General features: G+C 47.0%; 1 protein-coding gene across 3 annotated transcripts in view; it reads left to right on the forward strand.

Annotated features, from left to right (window-relative positions):
* Positions 1-25,344, forward strand: part of PBX2 (PBX homeobox 2) — a 77,407-nt gene that overhangs the window by 26,431 nt on the left and 25,632 nt on the right. For all 3 annotated transcript variants that reach the window (XM_040323038.1, XM_040323040.1, XM_040323039.1), the window contains exon 2: positions 4,859-4,932. In XM_040323038.1, the coding sequence (XP_040178972.1) occupies positions 4,859-4,932 (74 nt within the window). The remainder of the gene's footprint in view (positions 1-4,858; positions 4,933-25,344) is intronic.

The raw sequence follows: 25,344 nt of genomic DNA on the forward strand, positions 1-25,344 counted from the left end.
TATATAAATGTTTTGGGGTGAACCTCCGCTTTAAGTGGTTAAGGGACTCCATCCCCCCCCCCCCAGGCCCTCAGAACTAGTGTCCCCACTCTAAATCTTCAGGGCAGGTCTTAAACAGCAAGGGTGTGGCCTTGACAGGAAGGGGTGGGTCATATTTAAATTAGGGGGTGCACGAGTTTAGTCAGGCCTAGGGCAGCACAAAACCTAAATACACTACTGCAAAGGGGTCTACATACAACAGTGTCTCACCTGAACCTCGTCTTCTGTGAAATGCGTCAGATTGGTGGAGAGACTGTTATGTGCAGTTACTTTTGCTGAAAGTAAATACAGCAAGAGGAGTAAACTTTGGAGTGCGGCTAATATTTTTTTCATGTGTTTGATGGAGTGTGGAGACGAACTTTTGTAGCCATACCTCGCATTTGAGATGGGAATGAGGGACACCTACTGGCAAACGTATGTAGGCATAGGACACGCCCACTGCCACACACCCTTAAAGGGGTATTAACCCCCCAAAAAAGTTATTTAAATCGCAACCATTTCTTTATATTGGCCATTACAATTTACAAATGCAGCAATTTCGAAATTGGATGAAAGGTTTAGCACCTGGAAACACTTTTTGAAAGATAAAAAGTGCATTTTATTTCCAACTATATAGATCAGACCAAAATGAGGGACAAATGAGGAGGAATGAGGGACATTGCTCCAAATCGGGGACAGTCCCTGGAAATCAGGGACAGTTGGGAGCTATGTAGTAGCCAGCACCCGAATTGTCCATATATGATAGGAGGGGGGCGAGTCTTGAGCTGAGCTATAGATTTAGGATTTTATGGATATTGTTTTATGTCAAAATGAAGCATCCAGAGTCCCAATGGACACGCACTAGAGACACTCATTCTCTTTTTTTGTGCCTAAGATGTCATCCAATACAGATACAGCGGCGGTTCATAAACGTCACATTTGCCGTTGTATAGGCACACATAGAAGATGATTTATCAAGCGAGTTACTGAAACGATTACTTATCTAGTGAAAATCAGGCTCTGTGCGATTTTCAGCGGTTTCCATGCGTCTGGGACCCCTGCGTCCGCCGTCCCGCAGAGCTGACTGCTACAGTTTTGCCAACATCTGTGACAGATTTATCATTACGCTTTTCGCCGGTTTCCAGCCGAAACACGTGCAGGCCTAAGAAGTGGACAGGGACGCGTTTTATGTTAGCGCAATGCTACTTCTAATCATCAGGCTGGGGGGAATTTATGAATCAAGCTGTGATCTAATAGTAAATCTGTCTCATTTCAGTCTCTCTGCTCCTGTGTTGCATTGCCGGCCGTACAAGACTGATAAATCTCCTCTGTAGATGGGAATATAATTTGTAGCTGCTTCACATAATGTAATGTTCTCCTTTTTATATTTTGTGGCCTTTTTAAAATGGACCTAAGGTAAAATAAAAATGAATAAAAAAAAAAAAAAACAACCCTTCCTTGTATGCTCTGCTGCCTTAAGAAATGATTAAAATTTCAAAACGTAATCATAAATATTTAATGTATTTATTAATAAATGATATATATAAAAAAAATAGAGTGCATATATATATATATATATATATATATATATATATATATATATATATATATATATATATATATATATATATATATATATTTTGCCAAAAGTATTGGTACGCCTGCCTTTACTCTGTCGCCCATCTGCTTCTAAGTTAGATGTGTTGTGCATTCAGAGATATTCTGCATACCTTGGTTGTAAGTGGTTATTTGAGTTACTATTGCCTTTCTATCATCTCAAACCAGTCCGCCCATTCTCCTCTGACATCAACAAGGCATTTTCCTCCCCACAACTGCCGCTCACTGGATATTTTCTCTTCTTCGCACCATTCTCATGGTTGTGCATGCAAATCCCAGTAGATTAGCAGTTTTTTAAATACTCAGACCAGTCCGTCTGGTACCAACAACGTTCAAAGTCCCTTAAATCCACTTTCTTCCCCATTCTGATGCTCGGTTCGAACTTCAGCAAGTTGTTTTCACCATGTCTAGATCTCTAAATGCATTGAGTTGCTGCCATGTGATTGGCTAATTAGCAGTTTTTTTACCAAGCAATTCAATACGTGCAGGGGTGGACTGACCATTGAGTCACTCGGGCACTGCCCGAGGGCCCCATGCCACTAGGGGGTCCCATCAGGGTTGCCAGGCTCAGTAAAACCAGGGACAGTATGTAAAAATCTATGGTTTTTTTTTTTTTTTTTTACATCTGTCCCTGATTTGTCCTAAACCGACATGCTTTAATGTGAAAATCCCGCGATTTTAGCTGCCCCGCCTCTGCACTGCCTCCTGGCCATCTGTAAGCCCAGGGGCCCCATAATCTTCTATTGCCCGGGGGCCCCATGAGTTGTCAGTCCTCCCCTGAACATGTGTAACTAATAAAGTGGTCGGTGAGTGTATTCCTCCCACTGACACCGATGGGGGAACTATTCCTCCCGCTGACACCGACGACGGGCCTCTATTCCTCCCGCTGACGCCGACGACGGGCCTCTATTCCTCCCGCTGACGCCGACGACGGGCCTCTATTCCTCCCGCTGACGCCGACGACGGGCCTCACTATTCCTCCCGCTGACGCCGACGACGGGCCTCACTATTCCTCCCGCTGACGCCGACGACGGGCCTCACTATTCCTCCCGCTGACGCCGACGACGGGCCTCACTATTCCTCCCGCTGACGCAGACGACGGGCCCTCACTATTCCTCCCGCTGACGCCGACGACGGGCCTCACTATTCCTCCCGCTGACGCCGACGACGGGCCTCACTATTCTCCCGCTGACGCCGACGACGGGCCTCACTATTCCTCCCGCTGACGCCGACGACGGGCCTCACTATTCCTCCCGCTGACGCCGACGACGGGCCTCACTATTCCTCCCGCTGACGCCGACGCCGGGCCTCGCTATTCCTCCCGCTGACGCCGACGACAGGGCCTTGTTACCAACACCAGGACTGGCCACAGTCCAGCCCACTAAAGTCTGAAGGTAGTAAACTAGAAAGTTTGGAAGACCCCTGGCCTAGACAAATGACGTGCACGGGGGAGGGGGGGAGGGGGGAGGGCCAGGACTTTTTTTTTTTTTTGCGTAGAAAAAAGAAAAAAAATGACAAATGTTTTTTTTTGTTTGTTTGCAACAGTGGAGGGGTGGATGGGAAATAATATGCCCTGGAGGGTGATGCAGCGCTTTAATAATATTGAGAATCTACCCACAGATGTAGTAAATCTACAAATAATAAACCATTGCTGTGGACTGTGTAGCAGTTGCGATGGCCCAGTAGATAAAATCCTGATATATATATAATATACACATCTAATGATCACACTTCAGTATATAATGATATGGAGTCGGTGTAGATGAATAATTGCCCCCCCCGGTACACACACACTGCTATGATGATAGGCAGTCTCTCCACTGCGATAATTACCCAGACCCCCTCCAAACGCCACATACACCGTATAATAAGTCTTTGTTTATGAATAATGATGGTGTCGGGTACATCATTTACCAGCATCCCTGTACTCTGATAATGAGCACACCGCGCCGGACAGTAGCGCAGGATCTATACATGAATCATGATCAGACTGAACTCTATGACATCAAGTCTCTATACACAATGTACATATATAGCGGTATGATGGCTTTGTAGTATGAACGCCTGGTTTGCAGCGCTGGGATTCTGGCCCTAATGAGTCCTGCCTGCTCGGGGACTGCATGATTGGCCAGGGATTCTACAGAATCTGCCAAAGCAGTTTGTAACATAAACAATTGTCTTAGCTTTTAAAAATTAAAATGGAAGATACATTTTCATTTATTTAACTTTTTTCTCTTCGGTACATATCTGCACTGCTGATCTCCTGCAGCTTCTTTGCAGCCACCTCCTGTCTACATGTGCTCTAGTGATGAGTGCAAATTGCCACAAAAACGCATTACATGAACTGTAGTGTGTTTCTGCAAAAAAACACAGAGGTGTGACCCAGGCCTGAGATGTTTAGTAACATAATGGGGTTAAAAAAACTAAAGTTGGTACAAAAAGAGCAAATAATCGCTACTGTAAGGGGTTCATTTTTTACTGTGGGACAGTGAAAGTAATATTTATATAGTAGCGATTTGCTCTTTTTGTACTATAAAGGGCTAATTTTCGGGGGTTTTTTTTAACCCCATTATGTTACTGCCCGATTAATCGATTATGAAAATGATAATCGATTAATTTCATAATCGATTAGTTGTCGATGAATCGATTAGTTGTTTCAGCCCTAGTTGATAAACATACTTTGTATTGGGTTGCATGTTTGTTACATTTACTGTATGTTTCTTCTTTGTTAAACATACGTTAGATTGTTGTTTGTTTGTTTTGTTTGTTGTTTTTTTTAAACATACTGTACTTTTTTTTTTGTTTTTAATTTATTTTTTGCTTCTTTGTTAAAGAGGATGTCGGCAGCTACAAATACTGCAGCTGCTGACTTTTAATATCGACACACTTACCTGTCCTGGAGTCCAGCGCCGTCCGCGGCAGAGGACGAGCGATCGCTCGTCACTCTGCTGCCGCCATCCTCGGTGAGGGAACCAGGAAGTGAAGCCGGAGCGCTCAGTTTGAAAGAGCTCTGAAAGTACTTGGGCTTTCACATTGGGACTGCAGATGAGGCTTCTTTCAGGCGTTTTACAGGCGCTTTTTTTTATGCCAACGCAGCTGAAAAACGCCCCAGTGTAAAAGGGGTTTAATAAAAAGTGAAATATGTAGCAAACCACTTTATTTCATTACCGTCCTCTGTACACAGGGCTTATTAGTAACCCAATACCTTGTTCTCTCTATACAGGAAGCACGCCTTAAACTGCCACAGGATGAAACCAGCCCTCTTCAGTGTACTCTGTGAGATTAAAGAGAAGACAGGTAAGTGATCTTTACCCTCCATACTATGGGCATTTATATAGAGCTAATATACAGACAGTGCTGTCCTGATGGTACATGAGCAATGGTGTACCATATAGATATAAACTATTCATGTGATATCAGGAAAGGATCTATATACAGTTTTTGTATCGCATATGATCAGTTCGATGACCCAAGACCTGGCCTGTGTAAAGTGTTGGAGGGCATGGAAACTTCTGAATGTACAATTCTGGAAGCAACTATATTAAAGGGGCGCTGTTGTTACCCCATAGAACCCCGTAATAAGAACTGTCTATCAAATAAGGCTGATAGTTTGTTTTACGGGCTAATTCTAATGTTCAGTCTATCAAGCCAACCAAATCAGACTAGTGATGGATTGTGATTGGCCGCTACGGATTGCTGCACTTGAGGTCCATCAACCCTAAAATTGGTATGGTTCCTCCATGGTCACACTATTACAGCAGCCATTCTGTTGGAGTCCAACCTCCCTAATGGATCCTTGTGGGTTAATAAGAGTACCATGGATGAGTACTGAAAGCTTAGGCTGGTTATAGCTGGGATTCAGGGCCGATCCTAGGCAGGGTGCATTGCACCCAGGCGCCTGCAGAGGTGGGGGCGCCAAAAGTGCCAGAGTTCTCCCCTCCCTTTCTCCTTGTTTGTGTACTATGTCTGCAGTCTCTGACTGTCTCCTGTATCATGTCTGCAGTCTCTGACCGTCTCCTGTATCATGTCTGCAGTCTCTGACCGTCTCCTGTATCATGTCTGCAGTCTCTGACCGTCTCCTGTATCATGTCTGCAGTCTCTGACCGTCTCCTGTATCATGTCTGCAGTCTCCTGACCGTCTCCTGTATCATGTCTGCAGTCTCTGACCGTCTCCTGTATCATGTCTGCAGTCTCTGACCGTCTCCTGTATCATGTCTGCAGTCTCTGATTGTCTCCTGTATCATGTCTGCAGTCTCTGACCGTCTCCTGTATCATGTCTGCAGTCTCTGACCGTCTCCTGTATCATGTCTGCAGTCTCTGACCGTCTCCTGTATCATGTCTGCAGTCTCTGACCGTCTCCTGTATCATGTCTGCAGTCTCTGACCGTCTCCTGTATCATGTCTGCAGTCTCTGACCGTCTCCTGTATCATGTCTGCAGTCTCTGACCGTCTCCTGTATCATGTCTGCAGTCTCTGACCGTCTCCTGTATCATGTCTGCAGTCTCTGACCGTCTCCTGTATCATGTCTGCAGTCTCTGACCGTCTCCTGTATCATGTCTGCAGTCTCTGACCGTCTCCTGTATCATGTCTGCAGTCTCTGACCGTCTCCTGTATCATGTCTGCAGTCTCTGACCGTCTCCTGTATCATGTCTGCAGTCTCTGACCGTCTCCTGTATCATGTCTGCAGTCTCTGACCGTCTCCTGTATCATGTCTGCAGTCTCTGACCGTCTCCTGTATCATGTCTGCAGTCTCTGACCGTCTCCTGTATCATGTCTGCAGTCTCTGACCGTCTCCTGTATCATGTCTGCAGTCTCTGACCGTCTCCTGTATCATGTCTGCAGTCTCTGACCGTCTCCTGTATCATGTCTGCAGTCTCTGACCGTCTCCTGTATCATGTCTGCAGTCTCTGACCGTCTCCTGTAGTATGTCTGAGGACTCTCTGTGTCCATCAGAGGCCCCCCTCCAGGTCCCAATAAAGTACTCTGCTTCTCTTCCTGTATTTTGTTTATTGTTAAGAGATCATGTAAGGATCCCAGGGTAATGAAGACTTCGTGGGGGAGCATCTCTGTGGTTGAGTCGTTGCCATAGAAACATTTGTAATGGGGAGGAGTTAGTAAAACGACAACGCCCATGTGGGGGCGCCAGAAATATTTCTGCACCCAGGCGCCTGTGACCCTAGGATCGGCCCTGCTGGGATTTACCGTTCCCGATAACCACACAAAGAGCAAACGGTGAAACCCTTCTTACACCCATATAAAGGTACTCGTCCCATGTTGGTGGTGCTGGCCGAGGTCTTATTGAAGCAGTGACTGACCGCTGCATTCTAGCGCAATAAGATCCACACGCACGCCATGTTCTTTATGCCTAAGTGCCTATATCTAAGTGCTTTCTGAGGCCTGGGGCCATTTTTTTTTATTGCGTTGAATGACTCAATGCACACAGGCAATAAGGAGAGCTTTCGTTTCAAGCATAACTAAAGCCACCAATTTAACGGTTTTCGAAAACTATCAGATTCAAGGCATGCCTCTGGTCATAACTGGTGCCAGGAAAAGCATGGCAGCTCTCAACTTAATCTTAAAAGTTGGAGTTCTTCCCTACCAAGAGACCAGTGGGCCGTTCTCAAATGTGGAGGAGAAGGATATTACCGACATGATTGTCCAAGCCCACCAAAGTCTCAAAGCCAATGGCAGAAACCAGCAGGAAACTTCAGAGGGCCCCGGGGAAGGAGCCAACTGGATTCCCACCACAGAGGAAGCTCAAACACTTGCAGAGGACCCTCACTGTTGTTTCTGAGTGACCAGACGACCCGCTTTCCTACACGTAAGGTGCCCGACCTCAGAAAGTCAGTGAACATCAGCCCTCTGAGGCAGGCTGGTAGATTTACTTTATTGCAGAAGAGATAATACAGTACATGTCTGCTTGCGCGCAATTTTTTTTCTTTTTGGTTGAGACGTTAAATCTGCTTTTAAAGCTGAATTACAGGAATTCAGCTCCTTTGTAAAAAGTGAGGCACGCTACGAGTTAAGTCCAAGGAGGTACACAACATCTCCTGAACTTAGATCCATTATGTGGATCTATTATCTGACCATTTTAGCTGTATTTCCGGGAGCTCGACACTGATGCTTCAAGTCTAAGCATCTTCAACATTGGAGTCTGTGCAGCTGCTATGCCTGCCCCTCCTCTTCTCCTTCCCAATCACAGCAGCCTTTGTATTATGTGAACTCATTCGCAAAATACAAAAGCCTTTTCTGAATGGTTGGTAGAGTTAGAGGGGCGGGCGTAGCTGCTCTGTGTGCCATAAACCTGTCGGATATAAATAATAGAAGTCCAAGAGATGTCACGCACCTCCTTGGCCTTAACGCAGTGTGCCTGCACTTTTTACACAGTGGCTGAATTCCTGGAATTCGGCTTTAACCACTTCCCGACCGCCGCATGTATATGTACGTCGGCAGAATGGCACGTACAGGCACATTGGCGTACCTGTACGTCCCTGCCTAGACGTGGGTCGGGGGTTCGATCGGAACACCCCCACTACATGCGGCGGTCGAATTCCCGCGGGGAGCGACTCGGGACGACGGCGCGGCTATTCGTTTATAGTCGCCCCATCGCGATCACTCCCTGGAGCTGAAGAACGGGGAGAGCCGTATGTAAACACGGCTTCCCCTTGCTTCACTGTGGCGGCTGCATCGATCGTGTGATCCCCTTTATAGGGAGACTCAATCGATGACGTCAGACCTACAGCCACACCCCCCTACAGATGTAAACACACACTAGGTGAAGCCTAATTCCTACAGCACCCCCTGTGGTTAACTCCCAAACTGCTACTGTCATTTTCACAATAAACAATGCAATTTAAATGCATTTTTTGCTGTGAAAATGACAATGGTCCCAAAAATGTGTCAAAATTGTCCGAAGTGTCCGCCATAATGTCGCAGTCACGAAAAAAAATCGCTGTACGCCGCCATTAGTAGTAACAAAAAAAATAAATAAATAAAACTATCCCCTATTTTGTAAACGCTATAAATTTTGCGCAAAACAATCGATAAACGCTTATTGCGATTTTTTTTTTCCCCAAAAAGGTAGAAGAATACGTATCGGCCTAAACTAAGGAAAAAATTTTTTTTAGATATGTTTTTGGGGGATATTTATTACAGCAAAAAGTAAAAAATATTGCATTTTTTTCAAAATTGTCGCTCTATTTTTGTTTATATCGCAAAAAATAAAAACCGCAGAGGTGATCAAATACCACCAAAAGAAAGCTCTATTTGTGGGGAAAAAAGGACGCCAATTTTGTTTGGGAGCCACGTCGCACGACTGCGCAATTGTCTGTTAAAGCGACGCAGTGCCGAATTGTAAAAACCCCTTGGGTCAGTTAGCAGCATATTGGTCCGGTCCTTAAGTGGTTAAGCTGCCCTAGGCTGTAAAGGATAGGAGGAATTAGTTCCACTTTAGAGCCCGTTCACACTTGCTATGAGCTTTAGACTCATGTAGGCAATTTTTTAAAAACTTTATTGAAATGTCAAAGTGACATTTTATTAATTTCTGAACTCTGTTGCAGAAGCAGACCGTAACTTTGGATAAGCTCTTGTGCGCAGAATTTATTAATTTATATCCAACACACTTCAACCCATTTTTGTAGTGTAAACAGGGAAGTTTCACATTCCAATAAGCCCCCATTCACATCTAGGCATTTTGTCGCCTGTAGTGCGACGCCGCTGCCGCCAGAGGGATGAAAAGATATTGCCCTCTATGGAGATGGTTCACATCTCCACGCCGTACGCCTGCCACCTGAAAAAAGGTCCCGGACTTTTTTTCAGGCGGCTTTCGGCATTCGGGAACCATCTCCATAGAGGGGCACATCTAGGCGGACAATCGCGGCGTTTGGTCGCCGCAAATCGTGGTACAAACCGCCGCTATTTGTCGCCGCAATTCGCGGGACAAAACGCCGCAAATTTGTCTGCCTAGATGTGAATGGAGCCTAAAGGTGAATAAAATGTAACAGTGCCTTGTACAAGGCCTCATGCTCACTGGACGTTTTTAATGCCGCGTCTATAAATGCATTTTAACACTAGACGTGTCAAGCACTTGAGTGTTGACTCATTCCAATGGCCAGAATAAATGATTGTTCTGGCCAGTGAAATGAATTAACGCCCAAGCCCTTGATGTGCCCAAACGTGTTAACGTATTTACAAGTGTCAGATGCGTTTTCCGTCAAAGTGCTGCTGCCTGGAGGAAAGACGTCTAGGAGAGATGGTCAAACATCCAGTGTGCATGAGGCCTTATAATTAACGCATGTTCCTCCCTGCCGACACACAAGAGACCATCTTGCGTACTAAAATTTCAATTTTTAGTGTGTGAAACGCGTGGACGGCCTAAAGTTTTAAATTCTCACCGCTGCCCCACTTAGGTGATACATGTTCCCTCGCTGGCTACTTCCAGGTGTGGGGTTGGGGTGGGTGCACGGAAATTCATAATGGCCCCAAGGAATGCTAACGCTGTACACAAAGCTGAACATGCGCAGGTCAATGTGCATTCTAAGGAAGATTCCCAATAGGCAGGTAAGTTTGTTTTACTGAAGACATAGCCGGCTTATTCAAGAATTTATTTTACTTTAAAGTGAAAGTTTGCCCCAAAAGTGTGGGAAGTTCTGCTTTTCCGCCTCCTCCCTCCCACTTTTGGAAACTTTTTTAACCTTTTGGGGGGAGCGGAAGTACCCCCCCATCCCATCCCTTCCCTTTCGGTCGCAGCCTTCTGGAGCATGTCACAGGTCCATTCACAGCGCAGCAAGGAGTCGCAGCTGGCTACCACTAGTACACATGCCGACCCCTGGGACTTGAAGACTGGTGAAGAACCGACCCAGGTGACGATGGTGTTGGATCCCTGGATAGGCAAGGAGAAGTTTGGCTGTACTTCCACTATAGATCACATGAGTGCAGTTTTTTTTGCACTTCTGTGACCTGTTTTCAGCAGACAACGGGCTGAAGCCCGCTGTCGGCTGACATCACAGAATCGGTCCAGGCTGGGCAAGAACGTAACAATATGGTCGGCATCCGCCCACAACCCTGGAACAGCACCTGGCTCAGCCTTACAGCGAGCCACTGAGAAGCTAACCCCAGCTGCTCCCGCCCCTCCACAGCCCAGCGCTCCAGTGAGAGCTGGAAGGGCAGGGCAGAGAGCCGGTGACTAACAGTCAGCAGCTCTCTGCTCACGGAGCTCTGAGAATTGAGCGATCAACGATGTTTGATCGATCAGTTCTCAGTGCTGGCGGCGGACCAATGCTGTATCCACCTAGGTAAGTAATGATTCTTGGGGGGGGGGGGGGGTTGGGGGATGCCAACGTTTCTTTTAATAGTCGGCAGCTACAGTATTATTATTATTATTATTATTATTAATTTTTTTTTTGGGAGACTGAAGCTCCTCTAACTTTTTTTCAGCTTTAATAAAGCTTTCTGCCAGCAATTGTAGCATCATTTAGCTTTGCCTTTGCATACCTCTATCTCTTCATAGCTCTCCAGAATAGGCCCTTCCTTGTTGATCTGATACAGCGTGCAGGCGCTGCGCACTGGTATATATGGCTGTATAAAATGTCTGTGTGGCCCGTAAAAATCAATCAAATCCTTTATTTAAATATCTTACTAGATCTAGAAAAAAATATATCCAGGGGATCTGACTGATAACTGATTGCGGTGCTCCAGCGTTATCAGCCACAATGGCTTTGCGCTTCTATAGAGGACGCGCTCTCCTCCTGAACCCGCACCATGCTGTTCACTGCTGTGGTATTTGTATGCACACAGCAGGGTGGCTCTCTTTTGGCCAGAATCCATTTTAACTGCTCAGTGACCGCCAGCATGGGGCACAGCGTGTGGGGTGCAGGCATGTTGCTCTCTAACCCCCCCCCTCCCCTGGCTGCCATGGCAATGGAGGTGACATGCGTGCCCTCTGTCATGTCGCTTTAGCAGGAGAGCGGTGTCTGGCGGTTCACTATTCGAAGTGACATTAAGCACGGCCCGTCCTTATAAAGCGTTTGGGTGAATAGGAGTCCTGGGATATCCTTAACCGAGTTTTTGGTTATTCACCACTAAAGACATACGTCATTGGGCAGTGCTGTTGTCTTGCAGCGCCAGGGTTCGGGCCCGCTTGATAATTTAAGTCACCATTTCACTTTTGTCCTTCCCATGTAGGGAAATATCGTGCTTTATGATTGGATAGGCTCCTGTCAGATCGCTTTTCTTAGTATTTCTTCAGATTAAATAAAGTTAGTTCTCTGTCAGATAGCTACAAAGCGCTTATGCGCAGCAGAGCAATCATTTCCTCCATATCCCCTGACAGTAGGTGGTCGGAGACTTGGGTTTTTATGACGGAGACGTATTTTTACAACACTGCTGTGTCAGGCGATTGCTGTCAAATAATATTAGATTGTTTTAGCTTTTATATTGCTCCGGGATATATCATAAAACCATGCCCGCAAGTCCCTGCTGTAGAGAAGCTTGCAATCTAATTTTGCTACGATGGTCATACAAGTACAGTAAAGCTGGGCTAAAAAAAATCCCCTTACAGTTGGGGGGGGGGGGGGGGAGGGAATGTTAGTTTAGTTGTACTTTAGAGCAGAACTAAACTAGTTGCCATGCTGGCGCCAACTAGGGTTGCCACCTCATCCCTTTAAAAAGGAACACATCTGAATTACACAGGTTCTGAGGCTAATTTAATGCAGATAAGGCACCACGTGAGTTTAATTACCACCTTAATCAGCCACAGAACCTGTGTAATTCATGTGTGTTCCTTTTTAAAGGGATGAGGTGGCAACCCTAGCGCCAACATCTCCCGGTGTTCTTCAGGGTTCGCAATCTTCGGTAGTCTGGATTGGCAGGAATGACATGATTCCCGTATGTGGGCGTGTTAATTCATTCTGGCACAATGTTTTCCCGAGAATGTACATTGAGCTTCTCATTGCCCATTCTATGTTAACAGACAGGTATGTTGCTTTTTATTGTAGGAGACTTAGCATGTCCTTTCTGTCCTTTACAGTTTCGCTTTAATGGGCTCCATTTGCAATTCTCCAAGTTTAGTACAAGGATAAGTACCTTCATTTTAGCCATGTGACTGTCCTCGTCCAATCACAATGAAGTCCACTGAAAATAGCTGTCACTTTTTTGTGACAGTCTTCCTGGTGTGTTTTATCAGTTGAGCCTAAGGCCGGGTACAGACGAGCAAACATGTACAATGAAACCGGTCCGTCGGAGCGTTTTCACCGTACATGTCTGCCCGGGGATTTCTGTATGGTGGCTGTACTCGCCATCATACAGAAATCCGCACGTAAACAATACGCGGGGCGTGTCCGCGCCGCGACGACGACGTGGGCGGCCCTGCCAGTTCAATGCTTCCACGCATGCGTCAAAGTCATTCGACGCATGCGAGGGATGGCGGGCGCTCGGACATGTACGGTAGGTCTGTACAGACGACCGAACATGTCCGAGCGGGCAGGATTTCAGCGGGCTGTTTTAAAGCAAGTCCAGAAATATTTGCCTGCTGGAAAAAGGCCCGGCGGGCAAATGTTTGCTGGAATCCTGCCCGCTCGGGCCTACACACGACCAAACATGTCTGCTGAAACTGGTCCACAGACCAGTTTCAGCAGACATGTTCGGTCGTGTGTACGGCCCATAAGGGCTTGGGTCTACTTTAGGGCAGGGGTCTCCAAACTTTCTGAACAAAGGGCTGTCCTTGAGGCCTAAGGAGGGCCGGACTGTAGCCAGCGGGGTTTGAAACCGCATTGGTGCATTCCTACCAGGAAGGCATTGGAACATAGGGTGGTGATGCCTAGTACACACGACCGGGATTCCTGACCGGAAAGGTCCGTCGGAAATCCAGAGGGGGAAAACCGAGAACCTGCTCTCTACTTTTCCCCCGTATAGACGATCATTTCTCCCATCGGGAAAACTCGGGTGAGGGCCTTTCCTCGGAATCCTGACCGTGTTTATGCTCCATCTGAGTTTTTGCCCACAGGAAAACAGCCAAAAATGGCCGGTTTCTGCTACACACGGCCAGGTTTTCTGACAGGAAAAAGTCAGTTGGGAATCCCGGCGGGAAAAAGAGCTTGTTCTCTTTTTTGGTCCGGCGGGTTTGGCAGTGTTCCCATTGGAAAAACTGCGAGGGAGCATACAAACGGCCGGTATGCCCGGCCAAAAGCTCTCCTTGCAGTTTTCCCGTTGGAAAACCTGGTCGTGTGTACGGGGCAAGAGCCCTGCCATCAGCCGGGGACAAGCCTGTGGGACACAGACCAGATTCAACCTAGGAGGAAAGGGTCCTTCCCCCGCTTCATACCTAATTACATCAGGAGGGATACTAACCAACACCCCCCCCCCAAGAGGCACTGGCCTTCTCCCTCCCAAAAATTGACACATGTTGCACTTAATCTTGGCCAAAAGGAGGAGAAGCAATAGTTAGTAGGCGCTATGCAGCAATCAAAAGTAAATGGTTGCTTTGTGGAGTTGGAATTGTCTACCACCGGTTGACCGACTACCGACTCGTACCCCGTTTTGCGTTCCTTTATTGAAAAACTGGTCGCTCTTTTCACATGGCCGTCTACCTCAAAACTGATTATTTTCTTGCACCATGTAGCAGTATGAGGTCGAATTTTCGAGGATTGCCTCTGATCTCTCTTAGGCCTAGTAAAAGGCTTACATGTTCCACAGCAAACAGCAGCGGAGTGTTTACACATGTATACAGTGGAGCTGAGGGCGTCCATTAATTTGTATAACAATGTAGGATGGTTCCCCTCCTCCTCCTTCTCCTTCTTTTATTTAATGGTAGTCCCCTCACCCCCCCTGCTGTGAGGCTGGTAATGGAGGGGGGGAGGGCAGCAGCGGATCAAATGTCTGACACTGCACACACACTCACATAATCTGGTGTGCTCTCCCTTCCCATCAGCCATTGCTGCTTCATTTGCTGCCCGCTCTTTCACCGCCGTGTTCTCCTTGCGTTGTCTTTTTTTTTTTTCTGTTGCTCTACTCTTCTGTATCTCAAGACTGTTAGGTATTATTATTATTTTTTTTTTTTATGGTCTGCAAAAAAACACAAAGCACCCAGTCTGCCATCCTACAAAGCGAAGCCCTCTAAAGCTGATCATTCATGATGCAATTCTATAGAGCGATCAAAGCTTCCATTCCAATTTTTGGTCAAAATCGCATAGACCCCAAAAAAAGTGGTTTTGATCGACTGTAAGGAGAAGGGATTCCAATCAAACATAAACATCAAATGTTTTTTTAAGGACATTTTCATATTTTTTTGCATTCGTTCATGCATTTTATTCTTACAATAAATCCTATTGAAGCTTGCAATGTATTGCTCAGTTTTTGACTTCGCAATCGACAGCATGCTGGTGGTAGATCGCTTTATTTCTAGCAATTGTTTGCAGTCTTATTTGCGATTCCAGGTGACTCGAACGTGGTCGGTGTGGACTGAAAATTGCTTATTCACACATGTGGCCAACATGTCATGAAGGGGAGGGGCTTAGTCATCATATAAAGCGCAGGCATGCAAAGGTTTGAGAAACCTGATGCAAAAGCTTAAAGCGGGGGTTCACCCCCAAAAATCTTTTTTAATATTACAATCGGCTGTTTTTTTTTTTTTTTATGCCCGTACATACCGTATTTTTCACCTCCGCTTCCGGGTATGTCTTCTGCGGGACTGGGCGTTCCTAATTGATTGACAGGCTTCCGACCGTCGCATACAGCGCGTCACGAGTTGCCGAAAGAAGCCGGACTGCAATACGGCTCTATACGGCGCCTGCACACCGACGTTCGGCTTCTTTCGGCAACCCCTGACACGCAGTATGCAGCGGTCGGAAGCCTGTCAATCAGATAGGATCGCCTAGTCCCGCAGAAGACATACCCGGAAGCGGCGGTGAAAATACGGTATGTGCGGGGATAAAAAAAAAAAAAACTGCCGATTGTCATTCTGACAACTAGGCTGAATGTAATGTTAAAAAGATTTTTTGGGTGAACCCCCGCTTTAAGCTTTTGCATCAGGTTTCTCAAACCTTTGCATGCCTGCGCTTTATATGATGACTAAGCCCCTCCCCTTCATGACATGTTGGCCACATGTGTGAATAATTTTTTTTTTTGGGTGAACCTCCGCTTTAATAGAAGGATCAAGCTGCCATTGTCTGATTTAGCAATTTCTAATCTGTTTTTAACCCCTACCCTGTCCCGTTGCCAAGTCCTCCCCTAAACACGCCTCGTAAATTATCTCTTGAAATTACACTGTTAAACGTTTTATGCAGAATTAAGTTCCAAAAATAAATATTAACATCAACTTTAACAATATTGACATAAAGCATACCTGCGCCCATCAGTGCAGCCTCATCGGCGCCCATCGGGCAGCCTATCATTGCTCATCATTGCCCATCGGGGCAGCGTATCATTGCTCATCATTGCCCATCGGGGCAGCGTATCATTGCTCATTATTGCCCATTGGGGCAGCGTATCGTTGCCCATCAGTGCCCAGCAATGCATCAAGGAGAAATCGGGGAGGATCTGCCGGCCAGATGACACATATCGGGATCTCCTATTAAGATGCGGCTTGTATATGAATAGCCGCCGCTGTCAAACAGTCCTGTCTCCTAGACCGGCTACTCTAATAGACGGCACAGTGGTCCAATGCCGGTCCAGGAGGCGGGACTTTGTTTGACATCGGCCGGCTATTCATATACAAGCCGTGTTTCAGCGAGAGGTCCCTGCTCCGTGTCATCCGGCTGCCCGATTTTTCTGACAGTTTCCTGGCTGATCTCTTCTGGCAGAAGCAGTGCAGCCTTTTGAACAGGACTTTAAAGTGGCCCAGGGGGGCAGGGAGACTCCCTCCATGTCGCTCTGATGGCCACACAACCCCCACACCATAATCCTCCCCCAACAGAAGCCAAGCCTTCTCCCCCAACATCAGTGCCTGCCCTCACAAATGCGCTTCTGGAAGAATGGTCAAACATTCCCATACGCACACTCCTAAACCTTGTGGACAGCCTTCCCAGAAGATATGAAGCTGTTATAGGGGGGGGCCAACTCAATATTGAACCCTACAGACTAAGACGCTATTGAAGTTCATGTAAAGGCAGGTGTCCCAATACTTTTGACAATATAGTGTATTTTAACTTTGCACACAGCCAAATGCGCCGTTCGGGTAAAATTTTCCTAAAAATATATGTTTATGGAAAATGTCATCTAATTAATTGCATATCATGGTTGGTGGAAATGATTAACCGCTTCAGGTTCAGGCGGTGCAATTAATTGGTAGCACTGAGCAATTAAAAATTGCCGGTTCAGCTCGCCTCCTATCAATCAAATTGATGCAAGCGGCCCGATTATTAGCGAGCGATTAATCTTGCACGTGTGAGTGATCAGACATCGCCGTGTGGCTCCTTCTTTATGTACTGTGCGTCTCAGATGTGCTACAGCCTGGAGAAAAGATTGCGAGGGGCTGGGGTCTTTGGCACGCTTTGTCTCTGTGTGTGTCGCGTTTTGGCTGGAAGCGTTGCTTGGCCATCTCCCCCAGGCTGGGCCTCGGATGCCAGCCTCTTACAGGTCTAGAATTTTTTTGATGTATTTTTAGAGAAGTGAATCGGGTATAACCACCAAAGTAAAGTCTTCTTAGTGCATTTTGCACCCCATTTTGCAACAAACACTGAAGGCTGTTCTTCTTTGAGTTCAGAGTCACTTTAATGTCAACCTGTGCAGTGACAAATATAGTATCTGCTGCCCCTCTTCTAAAAAGTGAAGGCAAAAGGGTCAGCATGGCCCCCCTATATGCTACAATGTAGAGGGAGGGTAAAGTGATAGAAAAGGTAATAACTTGGGGGGGGGGGGGGGGGGGGGGGGTTTAGTGGAGAAGGTAAAAGTGTAGTTTTAGGTAGTGGCAGGGATAGGCTTCCCCGAAGAGATGAGTTTTCATAGCTTGGCTAAAGGCAGATGAGTAGTAGGTGATAACTGGACAGATTGGGGTATGGAGTTCCAGAGGAAAGGAGTAATCCTGGAGATGAGCATGGGAGGAGATGATGACGGGGGCTAGAGAGCAGGAGGTCTTGGAAGGCATGAAGAGGACAGCGTAGGTGGTATCTTGCGTTGAGGTTCGTGATCTAGCTTGGGGCAGAGATGGTACTTCATGTACTCTCGGGGTAAATTTTCTGGCCTGAAGTCCTATTGTGTTGGTCACCTCCTGCCTGTGCCCTGTACTTATGGGTGGGTGACACAGAAGTGTGGTCCGGTTGGGGTGCTTCAAACAATGACCTGCATGTCCAGACCTTGCACTCTACCCCTATGTAAGCTCTAGGGCAGTGGTTCTCAACCTGGGGGTCAGGATTCCCTCGAGGGTTGAATGATGATTTGCCAGGGGTCACGAATACTGGGCTGTTCCTCCAGCCCGCGCTACTCTCAAAGGCTTTTCGCGACCTCGCAGCTGGGCTGTCCCTGGAGCCTGTGGCCGCCCAGCTGGGCTGTTCCTGGAGCTTGTGGCCGCCCAGCTGGGCTGTTCCTGGAGCTTGTGGCCGCCCAGCTGGGCTGTTCCTGGAGCCCGCGGCTGACCACTCAGCCTGTTCGCAGCCACCCATTCAGTTCACGGCATGGCTGGAGGGCAGAGACTAGAGGTCAGCTGACTGGTGAGGAATGTGAAGTGGGAGGGGCTAGAGGAGACCCGATCTCCTGATTTCGGCATAGGTGTCACTGCTACGAGACACCACAAAGTCAGAGACACAGTGAGTAACACTACCTGTGATTATAGTTGCCATTAAAGGTCCCCACTACAGTTCTCAGATGAGCAGATGACCTTGATCAAGAGCACCTAAGTTGGCTGATCAGAACTCCCCCCAGCACTGCCACTCATCCCAACTTCCCGCCAACACTTCCACTCACCCCCCCCCCCCTACCAAGGAGTAAGAGAAGGAATAAAAATAGAGAATACAAGGAAGGGGGTGGAAAAGAGGGGGAGGAACAAAGACAAAGGTAAAGAAAGAACAAGAGAAAGAACAAAAAAGGGGGATGGGGGGAAAAACCAAGAAATTAGGATAGAGAGAGATAAAAGGGAAAGAAAGGAGAACTAAAGAGATAGCGGTACATCCTAAAATGTACCGTAAGGGGTTATAAAACTGTACGAGTGGAAGGGACTCAGGGAGCACTAAATGTCTGTGGGTTAGGGGCGCAAATTACTTGTCTTGCCTTGGGTGCTGGCAACCCACGCTACGAAAATAATTTTACTGTTGGGGGTCCCCACAACTTGAACCACTGCTCTAAGGCCTTCGCTTTGTGGAAGGAGAACACGTTCACACCAGTGATGGCTTATCTTAAAAGACAGGATAACGAACGGACAAGAATCCAAAACCTGTTATGTCAATCTCCCCCCCCCCCCCCCAAAGATCAGACAGGTGGAGGGGCTGGTGGGGTTTCTGTGCTGTTGTAGACCAAAGATTATCATTGAGTCCTCAGTAGATGGCTGAATTGCATGACTTGGGTCTTGGGTCTACATCCAGCTTAAAGGGACACTAAAGGTTCCCGTTTTTAAAAAAATAACAAACCTTTCATACTTGCCTCCACTGTGCAGCTCGTTTTGCACAGAGTGGCCCCCGATCCTGGTCTTCTGGGGTCCCTCGGCGTCTCTTTTGGCTCCTCCTCGCATCGGCGAATCCCCTTCATGGGAAGCTCTCTCCCAAGGGGGTTAGCTTGAGGGCGCACTCCCGTGATACAGCCAGCGGCTATAGCCCACCGACTGTATCACTCGGCTGCACCATTGATTTGATTGACATCAGCGTGAGCCAATGGCTGCCATCAATCAACCAATGAATGAGCCGAGAAGCCAGTGTGTTCACGGCGTGGGACTTTCGAGGGCTCAGGTAAGTAAATGGGGGGGGGGGCGCTAAACCTTTTTTTTTTTTTTTTCACCTTAATGCATAGAATGCATTAACCACCTGAGGCCCGCGCTATAGCCGAATGACGGCTACAGCGTGGACCTGAAAATCCAACTGGACGTCAATTGAAATCCGCCCCTTTTGGTTTTCCCCGCACGCGCTCCCGAGCGCGCAGCGGGGAAACTCTGTGTTGGCCGTGTCCCTTGGACACAGCCAATCACAGATCGCGCCGAATGGCCAATCAGAGTGTCCGTTTGCTATGCGATCTGTGCGGCCAATGAGAGATGATCTCAAATGTAAGCATTTGAGATCATCTCTCATTGCCAGCTCACACAGAGACAGCGTCCTGTCTCTGGAGAGGAGACCGATCTGTGTCCCTTGTACATAGGGACACAGATCGGTCACCTCCCCCAGTCACCCCCCTCCACCTACAGTTAGAACACTATACAGGGAACACATTTAACCCCTCCCTCACCCCCTAGTGTTAACCCCTTCAATGCCAGTCACATTTATACAGTAATTAGTGCATATTTATAGCACTGATCGCAGTATAAATGTGAATGGCGCCAAAAATGTGTCCGATGTGTCTGCCATAATGTCGCCGTCCCAATAATAATCGCAGATCGCCGCCATTACTACTAAAAAAAATAATAAAAAAAAAACAATTCTGTACCCTATTTTGTAGGCGCTATAACTTTTGCGCAAACCAGTCGCTTATTTGGATTTCTTTTTTTTCTTTTTTTTACCAAAAATATGTAGAATACGTATTGGCCTAGACTGAGAATTTTTTTTGTATTTTTTTTTTTTTAAATTGGGCTATTTATTATAGCAACAAGTAAAAAATATTGTATTTTGTTTTCAAAATTGTCGGTCTTTTTTGTTTATAGCGCAAAAAATAAAAACCGCACAGGCGATCAAATACCACCAAAAGAAAGCTCTACTTGTAGGGAAAAAAGGACGTCAATTTTGTTTGGGAGCCACGTCGCACGACCGCGCAATTGTCAGTTAAAGCGACGCAGTGCCGGAAGCTGAAATTTCACCTGGGCAGGAGGGGGGTATATGTGCCCAGTAAGCAAGTGGTTAAGGTGAAAAACATGTACCTTTACAACCCCTTTAACTCCGGTCTTTAACCAAAGGTTGAAGACTGTATTGTGGGAAACATTTTCCATCGCGCAGCTGCCTTCCTGTCCAATTATACCCCCCCCCCCCCCCATACAATAAAGCCCAGAATATAATTTAGATTTTTTTTATAAATGAGCCTCATTATGTTCCTCTTTCTCGAGCAGGGCAGCAGTGAAACGAGCAGACCGAAATGGCAGGATTATCCGGACTGCCAGTTAGCGCATGTTTTATTTTCGTGCACGCAGCTGTGCCCCTGCCATGTGGATGCGTGTGTGAGTTCATGAAGACATCCGCGACACACCGCTGCCCAGCTTCCCCATTAATATCTCGGTGTTAATTACATAATTGTGACAGGGCTGTGAGGAAGGGGGGCAGTATAATTATCTGTTATGAATCTGCTTCATCAGGGAGTGTAAACAAGGAGGATCGTTAATCAGTTCTTGTTAAGCGCTGGACAGCCCCCTGAACATACAAACAAGACCTTTATTAGGTAGCCCGATACTCGCACCAATCGGGTAGGAGTATCTACCACTGTGCTAATGAGATAAAGGTTTACCATGAACAATCTGTTTAATGTATGGCACCAGGATTTGGCTTAATGTTGCTTGCAAAAAAGAATATCTAAAAAATTAAGCTTGTTTAGTTTATGGCAGCACCCCCCAAACGCATATACCCCCCAACCTCCCCGCTGCATAGAGGGCATCCCATACTTGGTGTCATTGATCCGATCAGTGTTGCATACCCCCCCTTAAAGCGGAGGTCCACCCAGAAGCTACCCCCCCTTAAAGCGGAGGTCCACCCAGAAGCTACCCCCCCTTAAAGCGGAGGTCCACCCAGAAGCTACCCCCCCTTAAAGCGGAGGTCCACCCAGCAGCTACAAATACTGCAGCTGCTGACTTTTAAAAAATGGACACTTACCTGTCCAGCACGCCCACAATGTCGGCAGACGAGGTTGAGCAAGCGCTCGGTCCTCGGATGCTGCCGACCCCATGCTCGGTGAGGGAATCTGGAAGTGAAGCCTTGCGGAGCATGCGCCCGGTTCCCTACGGCGCATGCGCAAGTAGCGCGGTGCGCCGTCACTGGTCCCCGCTCTCTCATGGGAACAGTGTGTTTCCCAGGAGACAGCGGGGGGACGGGAAGTGGCGAAGACTCCCACGTCTTAGACAGGTATCTGCACCCCCCTCCCCCCTGAAAGGTGCCAAATGTGTCACCGGAGGGGGAAAGGGTTCTGAAAATCGGAAGTTCAATTTTTGGGTGGAACTCCGCTTTAAAGATCTTTACTACGTTGCCTTTCCTTGTAGGTAAATCCTTGCATTCTGCTGTTCCTGACCCCCGTATGACACCAGTTGGCCACCTAGGCTAGGGTGACTAGACATCCACGATTCCCGGGGACAGTCCCAGGATTGAGGACACTGTCCCCGGACCAAGTCTGTCCCGGATTGGATTTAAACAGGGGCTGGGGCAATTTCAAATACAGTCAGTGCAGAATAAAAAAAAAATCTAAATTTCCCCCCCCCCCGCTCCTACTACCTTAGGGGGGTGTATTTTTTATCTGTGCCCCTTTCTGATGATCATGTGCTGGTCGGAGTGTAGGGAATATTTCTTCAGTTTCGGGTGCATGCCCATTCAGCTCCACTCGCATGTTCTTCTGCCTTGGCTTAAGTCCCGGCCAGCCGCCTGCCTGCTTATCTCCTTGCCTTCCCTGGCGGAGTGATCTTCCTCTGCTCCCTACCCAGTAGTAGTCGGAGCCTGAAGAGTAAGACTTGACAGGCTGTCAGGCGGGTGGCGGCGGCGATGGGCAGAGAGTCGCTGATTGCCACCATTACTAGTAAAAAAAATATATATATATGTCCCCGGATTTCATTAAAAAAATCTGGTCACCTTCGTTTAGTAGCACATGTTGCTTGGTGGACTACTGTTCTTAGCCAGTCCAGTATGCAAATCCTGCGCCCTCAGGCAGAATCCATTTGGCATATTTCCCCAAGTCTCTCCTCTGGCCTCGCACCCAGCTCCCCTGGCCTGTCTCATCCAGAAATCCACTGTGATTCACTTTTCGACCATTTCCTTTGAAGTCCACGATGAAGAACTTTATCTGGATACATGTTCCGACAGCTTCTCCAGCCCCTCTGTTCCAGGACACTCCATCCATGACCATGTAACAATGTAGCTCCCTCCCAGCTCTCTCAGGCAGGCTCCTCTGCGGTCGGCACCCCCCCCCCGATGGGGATAGCCCCCTGCTGCTGCCTAATGCTCCATTCTCCATGTCTCCCGGCCAACAACTCCTCCCCAGTGGGCTCTGGAATCTGAAGTTTATATGGGAGGTCTGCCCCCTGCCAATACCAAGTGGGGATTGGTCAGGGCTCCTCACATGAGCTCCTTGTCACTCTAGTCCTGTGCCCTGTCCCTCTGTTCCAGATAATTCTCCCTGGAAGAAGGGGAGGTGCCCCACAACTAGAGCACTAACACTAACAACTCCCTGCCCCCAGATCAAAACAAGCAGGCCTAGCCTGAAGCATAGGCCTGCCTAAATTTACCTGACAGTTTCCATAGCAAAAAAAATCCTATTCTAGCACCTACCTACAGTAGAGGATGCTACATAAGTAAATGCAAAGAAAAAAAGTTCAGGGACCAATCGGACTTCATATGTCAGAAATCTGGGAAGCTACTTCAACACTTGCATATAGACAAGGAAGCAGAGTCTGCATATGTAATGTAGAGTCTTGATGGTAAGATTTGATGTGATATTTCACCCTTTTCCTACCAAATTTTCCTGATAAAAACTCAATGTGCAGATTCTCATTCTGGTGTGTTTGTCAAAGAAATGCAGTTACAGTCATTGAATGCAGATAGTTGAACTTAATTGAGGTGGTGTGTCCTTTTTTTTTCTCCACCACTCTCACTGTTTTGTTTCCTGCATGGTGTGTTTTCTCCAGTTAATATTACACACTTGTATAATCCGGTCCATAAAAACAAGCAGAAAAAAACGTTGGAGAGTCCCACAAAATCGACCAGATGTTTCCAGCTGCTTTAATAGCTAGACATTGTCTAGTTTCCGTCAGTGTGAGCAGACAGTACTTTTCATTAAAGACCTTCAGCTTGCCACAGGCAGCATGGAATGTGCGATTTGCTAATTCGTCTACCAAAAAAAACCCTATAGTAAAACTTTGGATTGCGAGCATAATTCGTTCCAGAAACATGTTTGTAATCCAAAGCACTTGTATATCAAAGCATTTTTTTTTACAGTGTATAAAAGAGAAGAGAGGCACCTCTAACGCCGTGTACACACGATCGGTTAAACCGATGAGAATGGTCTGATGGACCGTTTCCATCGGTCAAAACCGATTGTGTGTGGGCGCCATCGGTTATTTAATTATCGGTTAAAAAAAAGCAAACTTGTTTTAACCACTTAAGCCCCGGACCAATATGCAGCCTAAAGACCCAAGGTGTTTTTACAGTTCGGGACTGCGTCGCTTTAACAGACAATTGCGCGGTCGTGCGACGTGGCTCCCAAACAAAATTGGCGTCCCTTTTTCCCCACAAATAGAGCTTTCTTTTGGTGGTATTTGATCACATCTGCGGTTTTTAGTTTTTGCGCTATAAACAAAAATAGAGCGACAATTTTGAAAAAAAAGCAATATTTTTTACTTTTTGCTGTAATAAATATCCCCCAAAAACATATATAAAAACATTTTCTTTCCTCAGTTTAGGCCGATACGTATTCTTCTACCTATTTTTAGTAAAAAAAATCGCAATAAGCGTTTATCGTTTGGTTTGCGCAAAATTTATAGTGTTTACAAAATAGGGGATAGTTTTATTGCATTTTTATTAATTTTTTTTTTTTACTACTAATGGCGGCGATCAGCAATTTTTTTCGTGACTGCGACATTATGGCGGACACTTCGGACAATTTTGACACATTTTTGGGACCATTGTCATTTTCACAGCAAAAAAATGCATTTAAATTGCATTCTTTATTGTGAAAATGACAGTTGCAGTTTGGGAGTTAACCACAGGTGGCGCTGTAGGAGTTAGGGTGCACCTAGTATGTGTTTACAACTGTTTGGGGGTGTGGCTGTAGGAATGACGTCATCGATCGTGTCTTCCCTATAAAGGGAATGACGCGATCGATGCGCCGCCATAGTGAAGGACGGGGAAGCCGTGTTTACACACGGCTCTCCCCGTTCTTCAGCTCCGGGGAGCGATCGCGACGGAGCGGCTATAAACAAATAGCCGCGCCGTGGTCCCGGATCGCTCCCCGAGCGGACCCGACCTCCGCATGTAGCGGGGGGGGTCCCGATCGGACCCCCCACCCGCTAATAGGCGAGGACGTACGTGTACGCCCATGTGCCTGTACGTGCCATATTGTGGACGTATATGTACATGCGGGGGTCGGGAACTGGTTAAATTTAACCGATGGATCCCTAACCGATTGGGGGAAAAAACGATCGTTAGTAGGCACAACCATCGGTTAAAAATCCACGCATGCTCAGAATCAAGTCGACGCATGCTTGGAAGCATTAAACTTCGTTTTTTTTCAGCACTTCGTTGTGTTTTACGTCACCGCGTTCTGACACGATCGTTTTTTTAACCGATGGTGTGTAGGCGCGACGGACCATCAGTCAGCTTCATTGGTTAACCGATGAAAACGGTCCATCGGTCCGTTCTCATCGGATGGACTGATCGTGTGTACGCGGCATCAGTGTAGC

Source organism: Rana temporaria, chromosome 9 (genome assembly GCF_905171775.1).
Source record: "Rana temporaria chromosome 9, aRanTem1.1, whole genome shotgun sequence".
Classification (NCBI taxonomy): Eukaryota; Metazoa; Chordata; class Amphibia; order Anura; family Ranidae; genus Rana; species Rana temporaria.